This window comes from Catharus ustulatus, chromosome 3, assembly GCF_009819885.2.
Source record: "Catharus ustulatus isolate bCatUst1 chromosome 3, bCatUst1.pri.v2, whole genome shotgun sequence".
Taxonomy (NCBI): Eukaryota; Metazoa; Chordata; class Aves; order Passeriformes; family Turdidae; genus Catharus; species Catharus ustulatus.
In genome coordinates this window covers 24,768,929-24,795,116 of record NC_046223.1, presented here as the reverse complement: position 1 = coordinate 24,795,116, position 26,188 = coordinate 24,768,929, and the positions used below count along the sequence as shown (strand labels likewise).

Genomic DNA, 26,188 nt, shown 5'->3' with positions numbered 1-26,188 from the left:
CAGCCCAGCTCGCCTCGCATCGCCCCCGAGCGCTCCCCGCGGCCGGAGCCGCCCCGAGGGACAGGAGGTGCAGGGCAGGAGGTGCGGGCCGCGCCGCTCTTCTCCTTCCGGGCGGCAGGGCGGGCTGGGGCGGAGCCAAGATGGCGGCGGGCTGGCTGCGGCTGTGGCGGCGGCTCTGTCAGGTGCGCTGTGTGCCGGGAGAGGGGACGCCGTAGCCCCGTCCTCCTCCTCTTCCTCCTCCTTTTCCTCGGCCTCTTCATTCTGAGGGCAGTGGGCAAAGGGGACGTGGGAAATGCTGTCCTTCGGGCTCCGGGAGGGTTGGGGCTGTACGGCGTGGGACTGTGTCTGTGCACGCCGTCATCGCCTGGCGGCTCCTCAGAACTCTTCCCTGCAGTTCTGTGGCTTTCCCGCAGTTAGTCCGGGTGCAAGGGAGAGTGAAGAATAGGTGCCTTGGAGGCTAAGGGGGTTTCTAGTCTTAAAAGTTTCAAAACTTGGAAGTTACAACGTAAAATAATAGCATTTTGCACTGATGATGTTTGCTAGTTTGGACTTAAAAGCAGTGATTGCTTTCTCTCAAATTGAGAAAATGGGATTTTCTGAAGCCCTAAACTCTCTTCTGTGTATGCAGTGTGTTCTGGACTTGCTTTTCAGGCGTTTATCTCCCCAGAGGCTCTCAGCAAACAAAATTAAGGCTATTTTGCCCTAAGAGACGGGTAGTAATGTTTTGTGCAAAGTCTTGGTTCTGTTGTGTTGCAGTCTTTGAGTGTCATTTCCACCTTCTGTGATGGCCATTAGCCAGAGCACGTAATTAAAACAGACAGTGAAGCTGTTTACTAATTCCTGCCCATTGAATGCCATATCTACCACCTCAGGTATTCAGTGTATCATTTTGTCAACATTTGCATGGAGCACCTTTAATTTAATGTTACAAAAACTTTTGACTTGATGTATATCTGCTTAATTAGTAACAAAGGGAGGTGGCATGTGGTAGGAATAATACCTACAATCATTTTATATTGGAAAGGCTGCAGACCTTAGTGTGTGGGGTACGACTTTACTGCTTCATCAGTTTTATTCATTTTTATTGCATGAAGACTGAAATTTTTGTATCTAAAACCACATAGCACAATATACTATGAGTGCTTATATCTTTGCATGCAAATAATAAATCCTTATTACCAGGTCAAGCAGTTATAAGTAAAAGAATACATAGCATAGACCTCATAGGCACATGCATATAAAAACCCAAAACAGATTAAATATTCAGCTGTGATTACAATTTGTCATCTGGGGTCATATTCTGTGCCATGTCCTTCCACAAACAGCTTAAGCCCTGCACTGAATAGTCTTTTTATGCTCATGGGTCTGCCTGCTTCCTGCAGTGGTGTCAGGTGATTGTTACTGTACTTCATAATGGCATTGGGCGGAAGGAGGGCAGCATTCTGACTTCAGGGAGAGAGACTTGAGGTGCAAATGTCCACCTGATTTTGTCATAGAATCATAGGCCTGGACTGGATGGTCTTAATGACCATCTGTTTCCAACCCCCTGCCATGTGCAGTGACAGCTTCTGCTTTTCCTGTCATTATGTGCTCTATTTTATTAGATGTAGTTAGGCAATTAGTAGCTGTATTTCACTATTTTAGGTATTAACGCTGAGGTAGTTCCTAACATAAACTTTGAAACTTTCTGAATGATTATCATCTACAGTGACAAATATTCAGTGCTCCTAAAATTGCCTGTTTTGTTATGCACTTAAAGAACATAACAGTAGTGCCTCTGTGAAGATCTGGATTTGAAAGGATTGTTTAAGGGGAGGCATTTGTACCATAGTCAGCTCTGTAAACAGAAATCTCCCCTGCCTCTTCCTGCAGTCTTCTTCTTTATTGGAAGCAGCATTTGGAGGAGAAATTGCAACTGAGGCAGGATTACTTCAGAAAACAGCTTTGCTCACTGCTGATGTATAATGATGCATACTGGAAAAAGTTAGGGACGTGGTAGCATCAGAGTCAGTTATGTACATCCATGATCAGCTGCAGTAAGATTACCTGAAAAAGTGTGAAGTCTAGCTGTTTTATGATGATTTGATTAGACAGTCACCTGTATAACTCTTGGGTGGGGTATCTGACTTCTCTCTTAAAGCTGTGACTCCAGGACATGTTAAAAAAGAGCATCAACAGGCAAAATAATTAACTAATTTGGCTTCAGCATTCTGCTGCAACCCTGAGGTTCTGCTAAGTGAGAGTTCCTTTTTTCCCCCCTCCTCAAGTAGTCTATAACTTTGCTAAATTAAGAGTTAGTGGAAGGAAGCCAGAAGCCACATAATGTTCAGAAGGGAACAATTATTCTAGTATGAAAGATAGTAATGTTACATGATTAACAACTGTATTCCTTTTCTAACACAGAAAATCATGTTGTCTTCTAAACATGGTTCATTTACTTGTAAGAAGTATTTCTACTTAAATGTTCTCTTCAAAAGAACAAGTGTCAAAATCACGAGGAACTTTTTTCTCAACAGTAAATTTCCAGTTGAATTCAGACTAAATTTTTGCATTTATAGGATACAGTTTTCAATTGCCTTTTTAAGTCCTACTTTGACAAAACTTTTACATATTGTACCATGATAGTAAACTGATGCCACAAAAATACATTTTTCTGTTAAAAATATGCTTTGTGATTGCTGTTCAGGTGCCTTAGTAGTAAGTGCATACTGTTACTGTGCCTTTAACGTGCTGCTTTTTTTAGGTGCTGTTGGATACTGAAATATATTTCCATGCTCCTATTTTCCTGTGTTTTCCAATGAGCAAACTTCCTAGTTTGTCAAATCAGTGCCTAGGAATGTACTGTACTTTGGTGTGCAAAAAAGTAATCTTTAATAAACCTGTATTTCCCTGGTTTGGGGAAAAGCCCCACAACATAACCTATCTGTTTTATACAGGGATCAGCTTTTCCTGTCAGTTATGCAAGCAGAATTATGCAAAAGCAGTATTTTCTTCCGTAAGTGTAACAGCCCCTCCTCCTTCCACTGCTCCTCCATAGTCCCTGAAAAACAACTTTAACAACTTACTTTATGCTTTCCCCATGGCTGTGTTTCTAGGAGCTCCAACTTGATGGGAGCACGGCTGGCTGGATCCCGTAGTGATACACAGGAGCCTAAGACTAATCCTTTGGTGAGTGTTTTGTAACACAGAATTTATCTTAGTAATGAAGAGGACATCCAGAAAACTTGAGTTCTTTTCTTGCAGCTTTTTGAGGGTCTGTCTTAGTGATGTCAAATTTCTCATAGAGAAGGAAATAATTTAGATTACTGGTATTTGAGATCTTCTGCTTTTTGGTTTTTTTTTCCAACAAGATTTCTGTAGCTCACAGTTGCCTCTCAGTAACTTTTCCCCTTTTGTATGCTGCTGTAACTCTATGAACTACCAACTTTTTGGCCATATTCAGTTCAATGCCTGAGGCAGCTTTAGCAGCCTTTTAACAAGGGCTTCAGAAACATCTGACAGACAGTGTTAGATCTACAGTGCTGATCCAGCCTTCCTGCTGTGGCTGGTACATGCTGGATTTAGTGTGCTAAACTGCCTAGGAGTGAACCTCTGGGAAAATCAGAACTGCTGCACTCATTAAGGCTCTTCCAGTTGATCAGCGAGCCCAGGCCATCAGAAATTCAAGCTCTTACTGAAAGTCATAAACTTGCACTTGTACAAACATGAAGGATAATACACCTGGGGAAGACTAGTGTGTTTAAAGTAGTCTTAGAGCTTAGTAAAGTGAGAATTCTAGTTGCTGTCCATAATGTTCTACCTAGTTTCCATACCCAAGCAAACTCTTGGGTATGTGCACACTGCTATATGAAATACAAATATTTCTCCAGATTCGTTTCAACAATGAGTTTTGTTTTCATGCTGTTGTTAGTGTTGTTCTCCTTATATCTATCTGGCATTCCTTTTTTGGATGAAGAAATTTTACCTAAATGTTCACAAGTTAGCTGTCTCTTCACACTTTGCCTCCCCTGGTAGAGAGAGACATGTCAGTCAAGGTAATACGTCAAGTAATAAGTCAGATTCTGTTAGATAAACTAAAATAAGCAGCTCAACAGTTTGTGGGATGTTTTTGTTCTTTTACAGATGGGGCATGCAGGCTAAGGAAATATGCAGTGCATGCATTAATTAAGGAGAGCACGGTGTGGTAACTCCTCCTTTCTTCCAAAATGCAGGTGTCTATTTCAGATGAGCCAGAAACGCTGTACAAGAGGTTGTCCATTTTGGTTAAAGGCCACGATAAAGCTGTGTTGGACAGCTATGAATATTTTGCAGTGCTTGCAGCTAAAGAACTTGGCATCTCTGTTGAAAAAGTGTAAGTAACTGATCTGTAGAGTGATATGGAGTGAGATGCTTCTTCTGTCATCTATTGTAATTTAGGTCCTCTGCTTTGAAGTTTTTTAGCTTTTTTTTAATGAAATGGCTATAGTCTGATTGTAGACCTAACACTTTGATGGCAGGACAGAGAAAGCAGCAGCAGTTCTGCACTCAGCACTGCCATAGTGGAGGTGCTTTTTATCTACATGAAGGATACTGACAGTACTTTCAGTGCAGCTGTCAGTGCTGTAGCTTCCCTGACCCAGTGCTGGTTAATACCTGAGATTTCAGCATAACCTTTCAGATAAACTTGTATTATCATCCTTTACATAACATGAAAATTTCTTTTTCTTCTTTGCTCAGAGATAAACCCCCAAAGACGATAGAACGATTTTCACTTCTCAAATCTGTACACATTTTCAAGAAGCACAGAGTTCAGTATGAAGTGAGAACACATTACATGTGTTTAGAGGTAAGAAGGAAACAAAATTGTTCTAGGTGCACAATTCAAAGGTATTACTACATGCTGATACACAAATGAAAATGTTTTGGGGAGGAGAATGGAGGAGAATATTGGAAACAGCTGACCTAGTTACATAAAACGCAACGCGAGTTATTGTGAATGCACAGCCCACATCATTTCTGGACCAAAAAGTTTATTTTGACCATCATCTTAACAGCTGAAATAATTGCTAAAGAAATTAAGGTAGAATTGAGGGTTACTTTTATGTGTGCTATGCTCTTGGTTTCCGAAAATCATTGGGATGAGAGTTTTCTCAGGAAAGGAAGAAGATGCAGTTAAATCATTGGCATTGCCAGTCACTAAGGGTTCTGTTCTCTGAGAGTTGGTTTGATGTTTTAGAGCAGACATACTTTTCTCCTACACAGCATCATGTGGCAAACTAAAACTGCATGTAGGAAACAGAGGAAAGGAAGCATACACAAACCACCAGCTCTGTGGCCGATGACACAGACATCTGTATGGTTTAGAATGCAGCTGTGGTTGACTTTCTTAGAAGAAAGGTTTACTGCCAGCATTTTGTGGCTCCTGGGTGTCTTGCTGTGTATTTGCACAGTGCTTAGCAAAATGAGACTTTTAAGTCCCCTGACATGAGCACAGTACAAGTGGCTGCCCGCAGACCATAAGCACTATTTTTGCCTTCCAGGAAAAACTAAAATATCAGTATTTCAGTGAAACTCTGGAGTTGCGGGATTTATAGCAGGTTTGAACTTTGGGAGTATAGAAAAACTGGTGATTCTTGCATAAACTGTAATTAATTTTGTCTGATACCTGCAGTTCCATCATTATCAGAGTATGTGCTCCCAGGCAGCAGGTGCAGTTCTGTCGAGTGACGTAACTGCTTTATACTTGCATGAGGGTTGAGTACAGATGAACTGCTTCTTTTCAGACTGTTATGGAAGCTGGCTTCCTGTAAGATGTTTGGTCCCATAGCAAGGGCTAAAGAAGCTAGGGCAGCTTTTTGTTTTATTCTATTTGAAGTATTATTAATAGTAGTTCATTTAAAAAAATTCTTTCTGTTTCAGTTAAAGTACCTAACAAGCAGTACTGCCGCAGTTTACTTGGAGTATGTGCAACGAAACCTACCTGAAGGGGTTGCCATGGAAGTGAAAAAGGTCAGTTTCCACCGCACATTATTAACTGTTATGCAAATACCAGTAACTACTGAAGTCTTTAGAAAAGACTGAGAAAATGGGTGTAATTTGATTGGAAAATTTTCCAAAGTATTGCATGGTAAAGAGGCTGTATTGCTTGGAAGTGCCACTAGATGGCATTTTAAATCTGAGTCATGTCTCAAACCAGAGTAAGTAAAGCAAAGTAGTTAGATGTTAGCTGGCTGGTACAGTAAATGGTTGTTTTTCTTTCCTTTTAGACTAGGATAGAGAAAATACCAGAACACATTCAGAAACCTGTTTGGGATACACTACCTCAAGTAGAAGAAACTGAAGTCAAGTCATGAACACACCAGGTACTTGGCTCCATTAGTACTGAAATTCATTGCTCCTATCAACCTCATTTACTGAGACAGTCCATTGTTAAATAAAGGTTCGTATATAAAGAAATTGTATAAACTCTTGTTTCATCAAGTTATTCTTGCTCATAACTCCAGCACATGTAGACTGAACTGCTATATAGTGAAGAAGTTTGACTGCATTCTGTGATCAGTGACTATGGTCATTTATAAGTTTGTAGAAAGGTGAAGTTTAATTGTACTTCTATGTGTAAAAGTATGTGCATATATACATAAATTCATAATCTCCTTTTGACACTAGATGGCTTCTGAATGCTGAAATACTTGCAAATCCACTATGTGTTTGTGTAATGGTTAATATTATGGATGCCAGATCAGTTTATCAGTTTTGGATAAACTATTTCCCATTTCCTTTTCTCCTACTTACACCACACTTCTCCAGTTTTGCTTCCTGCCACGTTTCTTAGTGAGTGCCAACAGCAACACTCCAGCCATTGCTTCAGGTTTTCTCTCAAGTAATCTTCCTTCCCACTGACCAACTCCTCTGATTTTCAAACAGAAAATTTGTAGTTGCAATAAAAACCCCATGCTTCATACTATTTATTGACATCAGAGTTTGAGCATGCTCTGTTGTGTTCTTAGGAGTCAGACATCCAAAGTTTAAATGATCCCTGTCTGAAGTGCCCTCTTTTGCATCCACTTAGGAAAATTGTCAGGATCAGCAATTTCATTTCCTTAAACAAAGGCAGTGTATGCTACAAGGGATGTTCCCTGCATCACAGCAGAGCTGTGTGCTTCACAGGAATGAGCATCACATTCTTACCTTACTAGAATTCGAGTTTGGATATGAAAGGAGTGATGTGCGGAGAGGGAACACATTAACTCCTTTCTCACCTTTCTCTTTGCTGCAAGTCAGTGTTGTAGCTTACACATCTTTCTTTTCATTATATCCACAGTAGTGCATACAATATAAATACATAAACAAACATTCAGCTTCATAAGCTATATATAACAGTCCATCGTGTAATTTACACTGCCTAAATAACTTAGGGCAAAATGATTTGAATTTTTAGCTCTCCATTCATGAATTTGGATAGAAAGTGTGTGATCAACGCATTTGTTCCAATTAGAAGCATACAGTAAAATGAAAAAATCTCACAAGGGAAAGGACAAAAACCAGAGGTGGAAAAGCAGGTATGAAGAGAGGCACGAAAGGGAGTTGCTGCGAGACAAAAGAGTGAAGGCAATAAGCCAGCAAGGAGGAATCTGTTCTGTTCAGATTAGTAGAGTTCTCTGAAATAAAGGAAGTGGCTTTTATAAACCATCTGTCTCTGGAATGCCATGCAGATAAAAGTGCTGGAGAAACACAGGTAGCAGCAGCAGACTTCCGCTGACAGGGTTTAGTTGCAGTTGCTGACAGAATGGGGTCAGCAGAACAGATTTCAGATAATGCAAGCTCTTCTCCTTTCTTTTCTTTCCAGTGTTATTGCTGGAATCAGATATGATGGTGCATAAGAAATCTGTAAAAAGAACATATTAGCAACTAGGCGCTCCAGGGTGATTTTATAAGTTCATTAAAAATTTTGATCTAATATTTTCAAGTGGAGAAATCTAATTTAAGGAGGAGATTATAATCTAACAGTGATTACATGTTTGCTGGTCTATGGGATGTCAGCATCAGTGCTGCTTTACTGCCCATGCCTCATCACAGAGAAGCTGAGCCGTTCATTCCCTGGGAACTACACATCTTAGACACACATCCATGGCACCATAACGTTTTAAATAGTTTAATCCTAAACGCCAAATACTGCCCAAGTAGGATCCTTCTCACACGAGGAATGGGGAGGAGGGAGGGAGGAGTTGAGCAGAAAGAGGGAAACAATCCCCGGAATATCATTGGTTTCAATGGGTAAATTGAAGTCAGGATGGAGAGAGGAAAAAGGAATGAGAGTAGACTTCAAGCTACAGGGCCAAATCTTCTAAGCTGCTAGAAGAACTTTCCCATTCTGGTGAAAAGAAGTGTAAATAAGTGGCCACAGAAGCAAATGCTGGCATTCAGAGCATCACAAAATAATGAGATCATTTTTAATTCATAAGGCAATATAAAAAGCAGACTGAAACAAAGTAGTGTGAAATATCATCATAGCCAGAATTTTGGAAAGTGTACAAACAACATTGGAGTCCGAGCTACAGGCTTACTGTCACCGAGGTCCTCTAATTTTGCCTTTTTAACAATGCAATCCCCAAAGAGTTCTGAGCTCTCCTGATTCAGCTCTGAACAAATTCCTGCTCTTCCTGCTGTCTCCCATTTCCAAATTATAAGTCAACAAGAAACAATTTTGCAACATGTACTACCTTTTTCACGTTCCTGACAGAAGTGGGATTGATTTGCAATATTTTTCCTCTTACAGAGCGTGACTGCCAACTTCACCAAAAAAAACCCGGTAGCTGGAAATTGTTTATTTTAGTGTTGTTACATAACATGTTAGGTTTGACAGAACCTGCCAAGGGAATTTCTGCTGCTGGGCACAGCCAACTGCTGCTGCTGTCTGTGTGCTGCAGGGTGCTGGGTAAAGCAGGTCGGTAGAATGGTTTGGATTTAAACAATTTCCCCCCAAGACAGAGGAGTTTATTGAAAGGACAGACCGTGGGATTAACAACACACAGGAGTAACTTCTGGAGATTTCTGAGTAACTGAAGTGCAGTCAATGTGCTTGCTTGGTTCAGTCAAATCCATGGGTGCCCACAGGTCAAGATAGCCAAGAAGTTACAAATGCTAAACTCTTTCCCCCTAAAATATTCCATGCCTCTGTCCTGTTTGAAATTACATTGCTCTCGCTTAGTTTTGTACTCGCAGAGACAAATTTAAACCTATTGTGTGTGCAGATTTCAACACCATTATAGCCCCTCATTACAAAAGATTAGAGAATTCATACAGAACCACGAAGATATAAGGAATACAAACAACTTTAATGCAAATAACTGAGAATTAATTTATTTTATTTGACACAATTTATGGTTGTTCCTGAGAAACTGTGTGTCTCCGTTGGCAGTAAGGCACACTTAGGCGCTCAGTAAAATTCAGCAGTGACAGAAGAGCCAGAATTGAGTGTGGTTTAACTTGGAGCTTTTGATGGCACCTTTTGGAATAAGGCAGTCTGAACACTAAGGACTTGTGTTGCGTCTCTTTCGCTAGCCTGATTGTAGAGGTTTTCCCAGAAGATGCGTAGCGTTGAGCAAAGCAGTGCAGCTCACGGGCGAGTCGCAGAAGGCGCCGTAGCTCCAGCAGTGTCAGGAGTGCCCATCGAGCAGCGCCCGGCTGCGGGTTTGCGTGCCCGCCCGCGCCGGCCTGGCCGCGGCTCCGGCAGCGGAAACACGTCACGCACCGAGCCGGGGCCGCAGCTGCGGGACGGTGTTGGATTTGGGCTCAGTCTGGGACGAGCGTTCCCTGCCGCAGCCGCGGTGAGGCACAACACGCGGCACGAACACGCCCTCGCTCCCGGCACGGCACGGCACGCCGGCCGCCCCGGCGGGGCGAGGCCCGGCCCCTGAGCTCCCCCTCCCTCCGCCGCGCCTTCCAGCCGCCCGCGGCCCCGCCTTCCCCGGGTGCGGCGCCGGGCGCCCACGTGGAGCGGAGCGCAGCGGGCCGGCATGGGCAAGCGGCGGGCCGGGCGGGAGCTGCTGCGCAGCCTGAGCAAGAAGCAGAAGAAGCACCTGCGGGAGTTCGGCGAGGAGCACCCGTTCTATGACAAGTGAGTGCCGGGCTGGGCCGCGGTGCGGTGCCGGCGCTGCAGGCCCGGGAGCCCCGCTCGGGCCCGGGCCGGCCACCGCTCCCTCTCACGCTGCCCCTGCTCTCCGAGGGAAGGAGGGGAGCCGCCGCTGCTCGGCTCGGGAGCCGGGAATCTCGGAAGCAGAACGGAAAGCAGGAAATGTCGGCTCGGATTTTCTTACGAATGTGAACTCTTGTGGTGCGGCCCGGAGGCTGCCGCGAGCAGTGGGGAAGCGGAGGGGAGGGCTCCCGTTGTGATACCAGGCCGGTCTCTGGGCTGTCAGGGTTCCAGCTTTCCCGCTGTTTACTCTGTGCTCGGAAAGGCTATGAAAGCAGAGCAGCGAAGATCTGTGACAAGAGCCATTCTCTCCTGGGCGGGATGCCCGCCCGTCTGTCAGAATGACCACCTTCCTTTTGTACCCACGTGTAAACTTGTGAGGAAAGAGCTGCTTGGTCCAGGTGCTGTGTGATCTGTGGTGTACAGCCTTTAGGAGCAGGCACACACTGTTAAGGTCTGCTGTTCGTGTGTCCCCTCCTGGCCTGTGTAGGTTGGGATGCAAGGCCTGCTGGAGGGAATGTCCTGTGTGTCACCTGTGCAGTGACGCTCAGTCCCACACAAGACTCTGCATCTTTTTGAAGGAATTGAGGTTAGTTTAAGCCCAGCTTGCACAGAGGCTTCTTTGAAGAGTTGCAGTCCCAGCACTGTTTAATTAATGCTAGTGTTCCTTTAGTTTGTTTCTTTTTCCCACTTCACAGACCAATATTTAGTGCTAGAAGTAGTCTCTGTCTCTGGTTAACCTTTTTGCAAACTACCCATGTAGCTAGATTCTTTTAATTCCTTTTGAGACCTCATCTGATTAACGCTGGATTTTACTTCAAAATTTTTATTGATCAGTTGTAATGCCTGAGGACCCAGGCTTCATGTACAGAGGGGGTCACATCACCTGAGAGGGTGACCCTTAAAGGTAAAATGCCCAGTCTGTTTTCTTTGGGACACGTGTGTGATGGTTTGGTTTTAAACTTTCTTTTAACTTCTTTAAACTTGCATAACTGATCAATTCACTCTTCCCCTCATTTCTTCCATACTGTATGTAACATCATTGGCAGAGTAAGGTATTTTAGTGCTTTCTTTTCAGGGTTTCTGGAAGACCAGAAGCAACTCAAATATGTGAACTGGTAATGTATTTTTATTCCTTCCTTACTTTTATCTTTGTATGGTTCAGTGAAGTGAAAAACTTAGCATTTCATGTTTCCATCTTATTCAGGCTGATTGAGTTGTTCCACTTAGAAAACCAATATTTAAGAGGAAAAAAATGAATGTGATTTTTGTGTGGCTCTGAATTGTTCTCTGTGGTCTAATGCAAAACTGTAATACCATGAGAGGGCAGAAGCAGCAGGAAATAACAGCAGTTCTCAACTTTGTTGTGTATTACTTAGTCACAGTGAAAATTAGATCATGCTTTAAGTTGTTTTAGTAATGTTGATAAACTCAGTGTTGCATGAGTTAGGAGACTGTTCTCTGTTGAACAGAGAAATGTGTTAATACTCATTCTTCTTCAGGTTGCCAGTGCTTTACTTTTCTTTCAGTCAGGATTTGATTTATTTGATTTGACTCTGATTTATCATCAGATTAATAAAAAGCTTCAAAGTTTTAACTTGGAAAAAATAATTACTCTGTTTCATTTGTTTCCTTTAGCAATTTTGTGCATTAATATAGTATTTACTGTTGTTTTTTTTTTTCTTTTTGGGCTAAAATAAACTAAGAAAGGAGTAAATGGTGTTGTGTTGATACTCGTGGTTTCACTCTAGTTTTGGCTATAATCTGGACATTAGTTTGTGCAAGCCCAGGACAGAACTTGCTCAAGTCTGGTTTGCTGGAAGTGTAGAGCTGTACAGCTGAACCAAACCTGACCAACTCCCTGGGGAACCACTGTCCACTGACAGCTATTTCACTTACCTTCTTGAAAGCCAGAAGCATGTCCAGCATGCTCTGTCCCTTTTATGGGTGCCTTTCTACAGCTTTCAATCTGTGTGTGGTTTTCTTAGAAGAATCTGTTGCTGGTTCAGTAAATGCCTTGTTTGTGGAGATCAAATTCCTCACTCAGCTGAGACTGAAAGCCTTTTGTGATGCTCCAAGTCAAATTGTTGCAGAAAGAGGCACTTCAGTCTGTCTCCCAAGATGCTTTCAAAATCTGAATGGAGGTGTCCAGCATAATTATTGGCATAAAGTGGTGGGGTTTGAAAAATTCCATTGCATCTATGAGAGGGGAGACATAATAGTGCAAGTAGAGGTAAGGGTATTTGCCTGCTGCTTTATAGGCTGGTAATGTTGTTGCTGTTTACACTTGTGTTTTGCTTTGCAGTCTGATGATTCTGATAAATCGAGTGCAGAAAGCGATTCAGAGACAGAAGTGGAACAGGTCTCTGGGTATCATAAACTCCTGGCTACCCTGAAGACCTCACCTGAGTCAGAGAGTGAGGAAGAGGAAGATGAAAGTGAATCAGAAGAAGCTGAGGAAAGTGAGGCAGAAATGGACAGTGAAGGGTCCCAGGAGACTGGAGAAGCAGAGGAAGGTGAAGAAGATAAGAATGATGCTCCAGAGGAGGAAGAAGGTAGTTTGTCGTTCCCCATGCTTCTTTGGGGAATGTTGTTTGAATAACGTATGTTTTTAGCCAGGATCCTGGTGTAGACTGGCTTGTTGGCTGGGTGCTCTTCTGCCTTGGAGACTCTGTTGTTCTATTGGCTCTGTGTGGGTGGGAGCAGCAGCTGCTGAAGGATTTAGCAGGGGAAAGGGTAGCTGTGCTCATTTTCCGCCAGACAGCCTGCTGCTGCTTCCTCAGATGTTGTTTGTGCGGCAGCACAGAGGAAATCCACATGGAGCAGCAGACCAGGGGTTCTCACCCGCTCCTGGGAGATGCAAGCTGTTCTCTGAGCAGCATCTGGCTTGGCTGTGCCACACCAGAGAGGAGGGAAAGGTTTGCCTCACAGCACAGGAAAGAATATGGAAATTGGAAGGAAACCTCCGGCTTTACTGTGAGGTATTCTCATTCATGGGGTCTGCAAAGAAATGCTGGGAGAGAGGAGTCAGCCTTTAATCATTTCCAGTTATTTGAGGTCTCTGGAAACTAAAAGTTAAATTCCCCAGACAGGTTGCTGCTTTAATTTTGTCCGGGGAACCACATTTTGTGTTATGTAACATTTGGCATGCTAGCCAAAAGTTATCTTTATGGTAGAATACAAAGCCTGCTTTTATCTTTTTTGATAGGAGTTTTGAGAGAAAAACATCGGTAACTCAAAGGCAACATCTACAGATAGTAACTTTTCCAGGAGAAAATAACCTATTTCTTTCTGACAATTGACAGCCACAGACACGGCAGAGCAGATGCTCAGCCAGGAGCAGGCTGATGGCACAGATACCTCTTGTGACCCACGTCATGGAGTAATTGAAGAGTTTACTGATGTGAAACACGAATCTGAATTTAGCTTGGAAACCAATTTCATGGAAGAGGACAGTGGAGATTGCAATGCAGATAGGAAAGACAGCAGTTCTTCACAAACTCTTCCAGAAGGTAAAAGACTGTGTGTGTGTGTGTGTGTAGGGATCTGCCTTTAGAGGAGCATCTGTAAAATTGTTTAAATTGTCCAACACCCCAGCGGTGTTCTAAGTTCTTCCACTGCATTATTCATGCTGCCCACATGTCAACTGGTTACATAAGGGACCCTTAACACTAATTCAGATGTGTAGTTGGACCATTTGTTCTCTGTAGCCCCTGGCAACTTGGATTGATGTGGGGTTTCTGCTGTGACTGGTAAAGCTTGAATTATCCAGAACTAGAGAAAGTATGTGGAGTGTGTTATCTTGTTCTGCTGCTTTAATAGTAGTTGTAAAAGCCACTGTAATACAGAGGTCTGCAAGCCTGGACTTGACTATGGAAGATATTCTTGGCACAAACAGCACAGGAGATAATCACAAACCTGACCTGTGAGGGCATCCTTCACATCTCGGTGGAGTTAGAGGTCAGATTCTGAGAAGCTTGGAGCAGCCACAGTAATTTAGACAAATGCTCAGCACTCTCAGAATTTTGAAGGTTATGCAGAGGAGTCTGACTGCACCAGGATCAGGAGAGAATGAAGCATCAGCAGAGCACAAGTAGTGTTTTTTAAGGGTGTATCCCAGAATTTCAGTGCACTTATGGATGCATCTGAAGCTCCCGTGTTGGAGTTGTCCCACCATATGTAACAAAATAACTCTGTTGCACGGGCGTGGGATCCTTCAGCGACGTGGCACGCACTGGCACTTGCACAGCTTCTGCTCATATTTAATGCTCTGTGCCTTTAATATCAGATGGCATAATTTGGGAGAGAGAAATATGTTTGTAGCATCCCTAGTGATGCTGGCTTGTCATCTTGGAGCAGCAGCTGACATTAGATCTGTGAGGCAGCCTGGGTGATACATGAAATGTGTGGAAGCATCAAAGGGCCATGTGATAGAAAAAACAGCTCGTTCTTGTTACCATGAGAATATGACTTAGGCTGCTGGCATTGCATTTTAATGAGAACAGTAGCTCTCCAACTGCATGCTAAGTATCCCAACAGCTTTGTTCCACCTATAAATGATGCACTACTTCTCAGTGGGTTCTTGTAGCTTGGAAGTGTCTTTATAATCCATTGCAGAAAATTAATCACCTAAGATAGCAGAAAGGGGATGGATTTCTACTCTGGTCCTGGGGTCACTAAAATTCCTGAAAATGCATCCCATTACTCTCTCTACTTTATTGGGAAGATCCTGGAGTTGGTAAAACTCAACTGAGGAGAGACCCTGCAGTACAATTAAATGGTATCCAGTTCATTTGCATTTCTGGAAAGATTTTCTCAGGTTTTTTTCAGTGTCATGATCAGTAAATGCCTTGACTTTTGCCTGGGTAACTTGTGTGTGGGCTGGATATTTGTTGGCAAGCACCAGTGTTCCCTAATTAGTTTTCTTTATGCAGTGAATGCTGCTGTGCTGCAAGCAGGATACAGGGCTTGGCTTTCAAAATTAACTTTGCATGTGACTTTGTACGTGCCAGTATCTTTGAGTATAATATGATTTAACAGTTCTTTGTCTCTCCTTTCCTTTCCAAAAAGAAATGCTGATTAGATAAATTAGACTTTTTCTCACTCCAGGCAATTTTCACCCCCCTTCTCCAAAACTTGCCTGATGTTTTTCTGCTTTAATACAAACTGTGTTCATATCACTGGCCAAAGCCCTGGGCAGAACTGTTTGTAAATTTGGAAGGTTAGCAAGTTCACTTGAGACTTTATTATTGACAGCCTGCGTGCAAGCAATGGACGTGTCAGAGCTTAAGGCAAAAAATTGCCACTGTTTTCCACTACATATTGTTTTCCTGTCTAACATTTGATTAGTGCTTGAAAATCCTGGTACTTCCATAAGTGCTTCTTTTTCTTTTTCAAAAGCAATCTGTCAAATCTGTTCTCTCTGTTCTTTGCAGAGAGAATTTGACATCCTTTCTCTCATCTCCAAGTGCTTTGAAATAACTAGTTTTAATTGTGGTGTTGGCCAGCATGGAAACTGTTCATCTCATTTGCATATCCATTCTGCAACTTGATTCTACTATTAGCTTCAATAGTTCTCAGGCTATTTTTTTGTTGTTACTGTAAATAGATCCATTTAAACAACACATGGACAAAGAACTTGAAGAAAAGGAAATAGAGAAAATGTCTACAATTCCTAAAACTTCAAGTCAAAGCCAGGTAATAATGTTCTGTAGCCATCCAGCATTCCTAAAGATGCCTGGATTAAAATAGTCCTTTTTTTTTATACAGATGAAGTAGATCACTATTGTAATTATTAGCTGCTGGAACTAGAATTACTGAGTTTTGTTGTTGTGTTGTTGTTGAACTGTTTTCTTTACTTCTGCTGAGCAAGTGTTGAAATATGGGGTCTGCTGTTGTTGACACTTCTGAAACATGTAGCATTAGAGTTTGAGCTGTAGTCCCAAAACCCTGATGAGGAGTGGAAACAGGGCTTGTTTCTGAGTGGTGACAGCACAATGCCAGGGATGGGCTCTGCAGCTGAACTTCTGAGGTGACCATGTGCACTTCTAAAATTTTTTGTGATGCACTTTCACATTCTTGCTTCAGGATGGCTCTGTCCCTGTACACATTTACAAGCCAGTGAAGGGGAATTTATTACTTATTTAATTCTGGCTGTAATATGTGAATTACAGTACCAGAAAACCACCTCGTTGCTTGACAGAAAATAAAGGTTTTCAAAAAACTCATTCTTAGACAAACCTTTGCTTCATAACTTTTCCACATCTGATTTTGTTTTGGAGAGTTGCCTCCCATTCTGGTCAGCCATATGCTGGGTGACATTCATTGGAAGATATCCAATGGTTAGTTAGTCAAAGAGAAAGCTGTGAGTTTATTTTATTTTTTTTTTTTAACTTGATTTACTTTTTTGGCACATGGTAGCCAAAATTACCAGTGCCACCTGAAGCAGTGCATGATATATCTTTGCTTAAATTGGTGTAGCTGCTTTATGGGGACAGTTGGGGACAACTTGCACAGCAGAAGGCTTAAAAGTTTAGAGTTTTCCCCTACTACACTGATAGCTGTTCAAAGTCAGACACCCAACAAGGCTGCATTTAACAACTGAATCACAGCTTCTGAGATTAGCCCCTAATGGCTTTTTTTCTTCATTGATCAAAGTACGTACTTCAGTGGGGCCAGTTGATAAACACAGTTGGACCCTGGTTTGAGCCACTGATTTGCTGGGTGGGTTAGGCAGATCCTTAGTTTCCTCTGACATGGGAACAGTTACAGACACATCACTGCAAAATCCATCCAAATCTACCGAACTGAAATTTATTGTTATTTGTATAGGCAGACTCTAAACGGGATTGCATATTGAAAAAAAGGTTTCCACTTGTATTATGAAAAGATGATTTCCTTAATTTTGTGAACTTGATTAAATATCACCAGCTGTGGTGATATGCTTTCAAGCATGCAAGGTTTGGTACACATGACTCCTCAGTGTTGTTGGCTTATATTTTTTTCAGTGGCCAAGGCTGGGTCAAGTAATTTTTTCTTCCACTTTGGAGAAACAAAAATCTTTGAAGGCAGACAAAGAAGTTGATGTGAAACAGCTTCATCTCCACAAGCCTTTGGAATCCACTTGGCCAAAAGTGAATAAACAATTTCTGTCTGCAGTGGACAAACCAACTGATTCCTCTTTTACCCCATTACAAAGAGAGCTCTTCTGTATCATGAATTCCTACCGGGACTTGTTCTATCCAGAAAGAAATGCTTTAACAAATGGAGAAGAGGTCCGGCACACTTACTGCCTGCATGCCTTGAACCATGTCCTCAAGGCCAATGCCCAGGTGCTCAGCAACAATGCCAAACGGAGGGATCGGAAGCCAGGGACTGACACGGATGACCACAGGGATCAGGGGCTCACCAGGCCTAAGGTAAGAGAGCTCTGATGCCCTGACCCCCACCCTGGCAGCCTGCTCAGGCTGTACAAACATCCTGGTAGTTCATCCACAAGTATTTCTGTTGCTTCTCTCTCAGGTGATGTGTTCCTGGTCATATGCTTTTCTACATCCCTTTATCATGCCTGGAAGTTGTCCTCCATGGCCTGGGAAAATGCTGTGTGAGAAGCAGTGAGCTCAGGGTTGTTAGCCAGCCTGGTTCTGTGCAAAGCCATGAGTTTGATTTATCTCTTTTTTGTCCCCCTATCACCCCAGACTGACAAGTTGTCCTGCTTCCATATTTAAATCTGCCAGTGCAGACAGGTGCCTCCACATCAGTCTTCAATATCAGTGAAGGTAGTGTAGGCTGTTGCTCAATTTGGTATGTGCCAGAAACTCTTTTGTCTTTAGGCACTTGTAAGGACTTGCCTGCATGGAAGGATCTCTCTCAGGGAGTCCCAGCTCCACTGTCAAGGCTACGTGTTGTAGTTGGGGGAGTGGGCCCCAAACCAATCCTCCCTGGATTCACAGTCTCCTGTAGTTAATAACCAGGTGGATTCAGCTATGGCAGCCTGTCACCAGTGTGCCAGCTGCCTATTGAACAGTTCCAGGGTTTGCTTTCAGTGTTTGCTGCATGCCTGGCAAATCTTTGGTTTCTGTGTTGACTGCCCCATTAGCCATTTATATTTTGGACTTCTGTGCAGAAATTATTGCCACCCATCCAAGAGCCAGCCCTTGACCCTGTCTCTGTGTCACGGGGGCTCTTGCTTGCCTGGGGGTTAGGGAGGACAGGAGAATGTGCTTAGTTTTCAGTTTCCCTGTACTGGTACCCTGAGTGAACTGGGGAACCAGGCTGGGCTGCTGGCCACAACCAGTTCAAGAGCACTGCATCCCAGTGCATCCCTCCCTGCTGTTCATCAGAATGGTTTTGCTTTGGTTGTTGGGATGCTCTGCATGGGCAGCCCCAAGCCAAAAGTTTAATTAACGTACCTTTAATGGCAAATATTCATATTTTATGGGTTATTCTCTTGTAACTGTTGATCTGCACAGGTACTGATGATAGTGCCCTTCAGGGAATGTGCCCTGCGGATTGTGCATATTTTCATCAGTCTCCTTGAAGTGAATGACAAGAAAAAAATAGATGTTAGTAACAAAAAGCGCTTCAAAGGGGAGTTTGGCTCTGACCCAGAAGAGAAGCCCCCCAACCTGAAAAGACCTGAAGATTATGAAGCTGTCTTTGCTGGCAACATTGATGACCACTTCAGAATTGGTAATAACCTATTGAACAGACAATTTTTAGCTTGTACAGAACTGCTAAGTAACAAATTTTCCCAAATGCCTAAGAGCTGTCAGGGCTGGAAGTTCTGGTGATACTCTAGGCTGTGTGGTGTTCCTGCTGGTTTTGCCCTGGCAACCTGGATTTTTCTGAAAATCTTTCTTGCCTTGACAGAACTTAAAAAGGAAGAGAAAACAGAGAGGTAATTATTTTCACATCAAGTTCAGAAACATTTAAAATGCAATGACAGCTTTATTCTAGCAGGACTGCCCACACCCCATTTTGAAGATAGCCTTGATTATGCAGCAAAATCTTTTCGTGTTATAAAAAAAAATCTTTTGGGTTTAATTAGCCTATTCACAGTGTCTCATGTAATGGCTGGAACAAAATTAAAGCTCACTACTGAGCAGCTGAGGAGTTTTCTGCTGTATTTCCCATGGTTTTCATGGAAGCAAATGGGTAGCCAGCAAGTAGGAGTGTTGGACAAGCAGAAAATGTGAGACTGTTTCATATAATATTGTAAACTTATGCTGATTAGTAACTCCTGAAGCAGAGAACTAGCTGGTGGCTTGGTTCCTGGAGCTGCTAAGATGAGAAGGCAGTTTTTCTAACTGAACTTGACAGATCAGAGGCTTTTGAAATACTGCACCTTGAAAGATAAATTGGCACCCCAAGAAATGTAATGATGCAGTGGAAGATGTGAGCAGGTTGCACTCCATCTTTCTTCCTTCCCCAGTGAATATCTCTCAGGCTGAGAACATCTTACTTTCAGTGGCATAATAATTTTCCTTTTAGTCCTCTCCCATACCACACTCTGCTTGTTCCACTTACCAAGTGTTAAGAAATGATTGAAGAAACTTTCAGTACTGTTAACTTGCAGAAGCAAATTATAGAAGCAGAATAATTTCTCTTTCTTACTGTGCTGCACACCCTGTTACTTCTGCACAAAGATCTAATTTAAAGCACATTTGTTATGCCTTACTGAAGCCACCACTATTTCACATTTTTAAACAGAAAAAAGACTTGATGTTTCTAAACTGTATATATGCTGTGACAAGTGATATCTTCTTCCTGGAAATTCAACCAATTGAACCTTTCTTTTTTCCTTTCCGTTTTCATTTTTATCCTTGTGTTGAAATAGACAGCAGGAAGGGTCCCTACTGGAAGGGCCTTCAGCTGTACCCATGCTATCTGCCTTCACATGGACAGGGAGAGGAGTTGGAGAGACTTTGTTGGGCAGATTGGAGGGGGTGGTCTGGACTAGCTGCATTTTTAAGACCAGAAAAGTGTGGGTTCTAGAAATACTGCCATGTAGTTATGACACAGACTCCTTTGATTCCTTCTCTTTCGTGTCTATAACGTGAGAGGTGATGCATAAGCTGGTTCAGAATGTACCCTGCAACATGTGGTGTGAGAGGCAGTGTAGGTGCAAGACTTTAGTCACTGCAACATGAAGAACCTTGTCCTTTGTGGTTTTTTTAGCAAATCTTTCAGCCCTGTGAATACAGGCAGTTGATAGTCGAGAGGTCCACCCCAAATCTTTCAAGACAGATTAAAGTAACAGTTACTATAACACCCAAAGGCAGAGACCAAAGTTCAGGATTCAGGGAGAAAGGAGTAGTTAATAATTTCTGCTTTTTTTTTTCTTCAGTTGTTCAGTCTCCTCATTCCCCTGTTCAGCAGAAAATCAGAAACAATATGTTTCAGTTAAAAATTTTTGTTCAGATTATGAAAAATCTTTAAAAAAAATAGTACAGAAAGGCTTTGCCAAACTATATGAAAATTTTCCAAATGCTTGTCAAATTGGTGTGGAGTGGGTAAGCACTTTTTGGGGAGAGTTTCAGACAGATTAGTTGTGTCCAGCTACATTCATCAGTGTGGGGAGAGGAAATAGGGGAAATTACTGTTCCAGAGCCTCCTGGAAGAATGTGGTTGATAACTGATGTTAACTGAAAACTTGCTGTTGGTATTGTTGGACAGGAGTTGCGATCCTGCAGAAGAGCATGAGGCTCTATGCACCCTTCTACTCCTCAGACATCATCATTGCCTCTCCCCTGGGCATCAGGACTGTCATTGGTGCAGAAGGGGAGAAGAGGAGAGACTTTGATTTTCTGTCATCAATAGAAATCCTCATAATTGATCAAGCAGACATTTATCTGATGCAGAACTGGGAGCACGTTCTGGTGAGTATTCCAGATATGTGTTCATTTTTGTGCTCTGCTCTGTCTTGCAGGTCTGATATTACTCAGTTTTGGCTGTGAGCAGTATTGCTGTTTTTTACTGACTTGATTCTAGACATGGATGTTCATTTCTTTTCCTCCACCCTAATATTTTCCTTACAATAAGAAAATTCTTTCTACAGATTTTGGGTAGTGTTCAGGACATGTTCTCTCTAAAACTTAACTTGGTGCTTCAGTAGTATATTTCATGGAAGGATTTTTTTTGGACAGTTTTAATTATCTTGCATCATGAGAATGATGATTCTTTTAATCACATCTGGGAGAAATTACACCAGCTGTCTGACTGCCCAATGTCTCAGTCAGATTGCAGCCATGTGAGGAATCTGTGCAGCCTAATTCAGGTTCCCCCAGAAAGCAAGAGGAACTGGTGCATGTCTCCAGTGACTGCAGAGATACTGAGCATCAGTCATGTCCATGATTGTTTGGAACAATCATGTTCCAAACAGTATGAAGGGTTTCCAGTGCATTTAATGCAAATAGAGCTCTTGTATTGTGGCTAGTCTGCAGCAGTACCCCTGCTTTTTTACTTTAGGTTAATAGAAGTTTTCAGGATTGAAAGGGTAGGGTTTTCTTTTCCATGTAAAAACACCTCAGAGATACCTGGACTGGAAATTTTGATGACATGATGTCCCTATGCATTTTGGATGAGTCCAGAAGGTCTTCTTTCCTCAGGAGTCTCAGAAAGGACATGTGAGCCTACACAATATCCAAGGAATGAGTCTTGGAGCCTGTTTTCTGTTTTTCCCTTTAGGTACAACTGCCTGCCAAGTGGTGGCGGAGATGCCAGTCCTAAGCATTGTTCCCTGAGGGCAAAATGCAGTGAATCTCTTGAAACTCTCCCCGAATGTGATGAGAGCTGAGCTGTGCTTGGGCTTCTTTTAGTTCAGAAGCCTTGGGCCCATTGACTTTAATACAAACAAATCCATTATACTTGCCCCAGGAGATTAGGTTACTGTTCCTGGTGACTAAAGAGATGGGAGCTTTCAGCTCTGTGGCAGGAAATCAAGTAAATTGCTCTTGCTGTGGTCAATAAATTCCGGACAGTGGTATCTTAGGAGATGCTGCTTGTTTATATTCTGTGCTGCCTTGCCGGTCCCTGCCCTCTTTCCCACTGCAGTCAAGGCTTTTGCAGGCAGTCAGGGATGTCAGCAGTGATGTGTCTCCATCTGTCTGTGCAGCACCTGATGAAGCACATTAACCTGCTCCCTCTGGAATCCCACGGGGTGGACTTCTCCCGGGTGCGGATGCTGAATCTCAACAACTGGTCCAAGTACTACCGGCAGACACTGCTGTTCAGTGCTCTCCAGGACCCCCAGATTAACTCTGTCTTCAACAAACACTGCTTCAATTATGCTGGGCAGGTGAGTTCACAGGGGAGCTGAAACGCTGGTGTGAGAGGGGGAGAGGAAGGGAAAACCCAACATGTGGAAAAATTCTGTAACTCAGTTGGTGAAAGACTGTGTGTGCCTGTAATTTCCCTCACCCAAATGTTTCAGTGTGAATCTCCATGACATTACATACTGTGCCAGAGGCATGAGGCACTGCTCCTCATGCAGTGATGCTTATTTGATACTTTTCTTTCACAGTAGCTGCTGTTTCACGTCAGAAATTGGATTTGGGTTTTTTTTTAGTTTGACAGACTGAAGTTATTTTGTTTTACTTAATTTGTTGTTAAATAGAGAGTTCATCTGCTTCCTGTTTTTTTTAATCTCCTACTGTGTAAGATGCACAAACTGTTAGTATTATGAAAGAAACAGGAAAAGTAAAAACTTCAGGAGACCCTCTCAAATATCCAGGATTCAGGGCATAAGCAGTCATGTGTTTAACAGACCTGGTTTGTCTATCATGACTGTAGTTTTGTATTGCAGCTTTCTTAAAAACACCCTTGTGCACTGTTTTTCTTAAAAACAACCTTGTGCTGTCAAATGTGAGCTGCAGAAAGCTGGCTGCAGTGTGCCTGCCTTTGGAATGCTGCTTCCCTAACCACCCTACTTCCTTCTCACAGGTGGCTGTCCGCAACGTGCCGCTCACTGGCTCCATCAGCCACGTTGTGGTCCAGCTTCCTCATGTTTTTCGGAGATTAGAAGCTGACAGTGTCACTTCTGTGATAGATGCAAGGTACTGTGTGTCTCAGACTGTTTTGCTGTGCCCTAATGACTGCAATTTCAGGTTTAGTGGAGCGTACTGCAGAGCACACTGTGGGTTTACCACAGAAGTACATCTTCATTAGTCCTCAGGTGTAGGCTGGGCTCTGCACAGGTGGAGGGGAATACTGACCTTCTCCTTGCCAAAGGCACTGCAGAATACACCCTGGGGAAAGAATACCAATCTCTACCACAGTTGTGTAGTGCTGGTAAAGCCTTTTATCTTCTACACATGTAGGAATCCTGTGAAGTTGAAACAAGGAAAAATGCAGTGGAAATCTTTGGCAGTCTGTTGTTTGATGATATTCCTGTCTGAGCTCATACCAGTATTAGAAAGCTGAAGTTTAACTCTGATTAAAACGTTTTTGTTTTTTTAATTGAGGTTTCAGTTTTTCATCGACAAAGTCCTGCCCGAGTACCGCGACGCCATCATGTCCCACACACTCATTTACGTCCCGTCCTACTTCGACTATGTGCGCCTTCGAAACTACTTCAAGAAAGAGGACCTGAACTTCACTCACATCTGTGAATACACCAAAAAGGCTGCTGTCTGCAGAGCAAGGCGCTTCTTTCTCAAGGGAGAGAAGCAGTTTTTGTTGTTCACTGAGCGTTTCCACTTCTATAAAAGGTGAATTGTGGACCGAGTTTTCCCTCTGACTTGCGTGTGTGCTGTTCTGAAGGTAGAGCCTGACCTTAGTCATAGATGGGCTGTGCTGCTTTTTGAATCTGTTTAATCCCTCTGAGGATTTCTTTGACCTTTTTGCCTGTTGTCAGCAGTCCCTTGTAATATTTTGTTATAAGCAAAGCTTTATTCAGGAAGGTAAGTGCTACCAAGTTCTAGTGATGTCAGGACAGTATGATATAGCCTGCAAATGGGATTCATTGGGCCTTTTATTTATGTTCATCTGTGCCACAATAATTTTATCAAATTTTGGAAGGGGTATATAATTAGTTCAATAATGCAATACAGCAAGCTGAGGCTACTTGGAAAATTTGCTCCTGACTGGAGCTGTTTACAAGTTCCTAATGGAACAGGATTTTTTTCTATTAGCAGATGTTTTGGCCAATATGTAAAGTTTCATGAGGCTTAGTGTGATCAGGTTTCACTGATTTTAAAATCCAAGCTGAAGAGGCTCATTACTTCATTAATTGGTGGTGGTTGGTACTTTTGAGAAAGTCATTGTGCCTGGCAGTGTGAGATATTCCCCCGAAATTCTGTTTCTCTGTTTAGTCTTCAGCCTGTGACACAGGGTTTGTAAAGTTGAGCTATAGCTCATGTGGATTGGGGTTGATGGAAATAGGAAGACTTCATAGAGGATTGATTGATACTTTGTGAAATTTGCTTCAAATTTTTTGGTTTTTGTTTTTTCTGCTACAGGTATACGATAAAAGGCATTAGGAACCTCATTTTCTATGAGTTACCAACATACTCCCACTTCTACAGTGAGATTTGTAACATGCTGAAGGCCACAGACAATGGGGTGGATGCTACTTGGACTTGTACTGTGCTCTACTCTAAGTATGATGCTCAGAAATTGGCTGCAGTGGTTGGCATAGACCGCACAGCTCAAATGCTACAGTCCAAGAAGAATGTGCACCTCTTTGTTACAGGAGAAAATGATTGAAATTCTACTGACTGGATGATTGGATGGACCTGCATTTTACTCCTAATGCAGATTTTTATATTGCTTTTTAAAAAAGTGTTAAACTTTTTACTCCCTTTTATTAAATATTCTGTTGAAATTGTTCCTATAGTACTAAATTTTGTATTTCAGTACTCTGCCCAACAGGAAACAGAGGATGTAATTCAAAAAAGCCAGGCTTAGGAGGTGTTTTCTGTGAAATAAAATCAATCCAGAACTATTTTTCTCATGTATTAAAAAACTCATGGGTAAGTAAAGATTCATGCAGTGATAAATAGCTTTTGATTGGATTAATTTTATTTTCAAGTGGAGCAAACTCACCTTTTCTCCAAGGGAAGAAGGATAAGAAAAAAGCCCAAGTATTTAATGAGTCACTGTGCTGTAAGTCTACACAAGGGAGGTGCAGGCAAGGCCTCTACAGCACAGGTGTGGTGGTGAATGAGAGTTGGACTTGCTTCAAGTTGACACCTGTGAGAATCATTAAATGTGCTTGGATAGGAGCTATGGGTTTGTGTTTTTCCTGGAGTGACCTAAATATCTCTGGCTCCTATTTCCAACAGACCCTCTTGCTGGTCAGTTTTACCAGGGATAAGTACAAACCCAGGGAATGCAGTTACAAGTGCCCATGGAATGGTATGTGGCACCACAGGTGGAGATGAGGTGTTTGGATTGTCTGTTTTTCCTCCTGATGGTTGCATATGGACAACATAGAATCATCATGGTGCTGCCTTTTTCCTTTTATTCCAGGAAGCTAAGTCTAATTTAAAATGAGCTAAAAGTGGAAGGATTAGTTTTTGTAAGCACGTGCTAGGACTGCAGGAAGATTGTTCGTCAGATGGGCAGGTGAGCCCTGTGTCAGCCCAAATGCAAGAAGGAAACATCCTGTAATAAGCCTTGAGGGAGTTCTTGTCTAGGAGGCTTAGGTAAATACACCAAAGTGAAATATACTCCTTGAGTAAGTGAGGTGCATACTTTCTGCCAATTATTGTCATATTCCTGATTCCTTTGTTCCTCAAAGGCTGTAGTTACCCCTTAGTAGACATGAAAATCCATGCAGTTTCTTGCTTTGCATTTTAAGTAATGTCTGTTAATTTTACATACCTCTGCTGTAGCACACAAGAATTAAGAGCCAGCCCCAGCAAACTTTTCTGGTGGACATCTGTCTCCTGTACAGCATAGAGCAGTAGTGGCAATCAAGGATTTTTATTATATGCCCCAGGCTGGATGTGGGAGAATTATGGCTGTGCATATGAAAACAAGCACACAAAATAGGATTAAGGAATTTCCTTTCTA

General features: G+C 42.5%; 2 protein-coding genes across 2 annotated transcripts; both read left to right on the top strand.

The window, feature by feature from the left end:
* The first annotated feature begins 107 nt into the window (after window positions 1-107).
* On the top strand, window positions 108-6,437 carry MRPS10 (mitochondrial ribosomal protein S10). The gene is made up of 7 exons (XM_033056586.2): window positions 108-182; window positions 2,937-2,995; window positions 3,096-3,168; window positions 4,212-4,351; window positions 4,717-4,825; window positions 5,899-5,988; window positions 6,246-6,437. Exons 1-7 carry the CDS (start codon window positions 141-143, stop codon window positions 6,330-6,332), a joined length of 600 nt encoding a protein of 199 aa, XP_032912477.1. The 5' UTR covers window positions 108-140; the 3' UTR covers window positions 6,333-6,437.
* A 3,525-nt stretch (window positions 6,438-9,962) lies between these two features.
* On the top strand, window positions 9,963-25,172 carry UTP25 (UTP25 small subunit processor component). Its single transcript, XM_033055919.2, has 12 exons — window positions 9,963-10,096; window positions 11,250-11,289; window positions 12,477-12,726; window positions 13,477-13,683; window positions 15,780-15,868; window positions 17,179-17,589; window positions 18,643-18,862; window positions 20,849-21,051; window positions 22,287-22,469; window positions 23,114-23,226; window positions 23,635-23,880; window positions 24,631-25,172. Exons 1-12 carry the CDS (start codon window positions 9,996-9,998, stop codon window positions 24,875-24,877), a joined length of 2,310 nt encoding a protein of 769 aa, XP_032911810.1. The 5' UTR covers window positions 9,963-9,995; the 3' UTR covers window positions 24,878-25,172.
* Window positions 25,173-26,188: the final 1,016 nt, after the last annotated feature.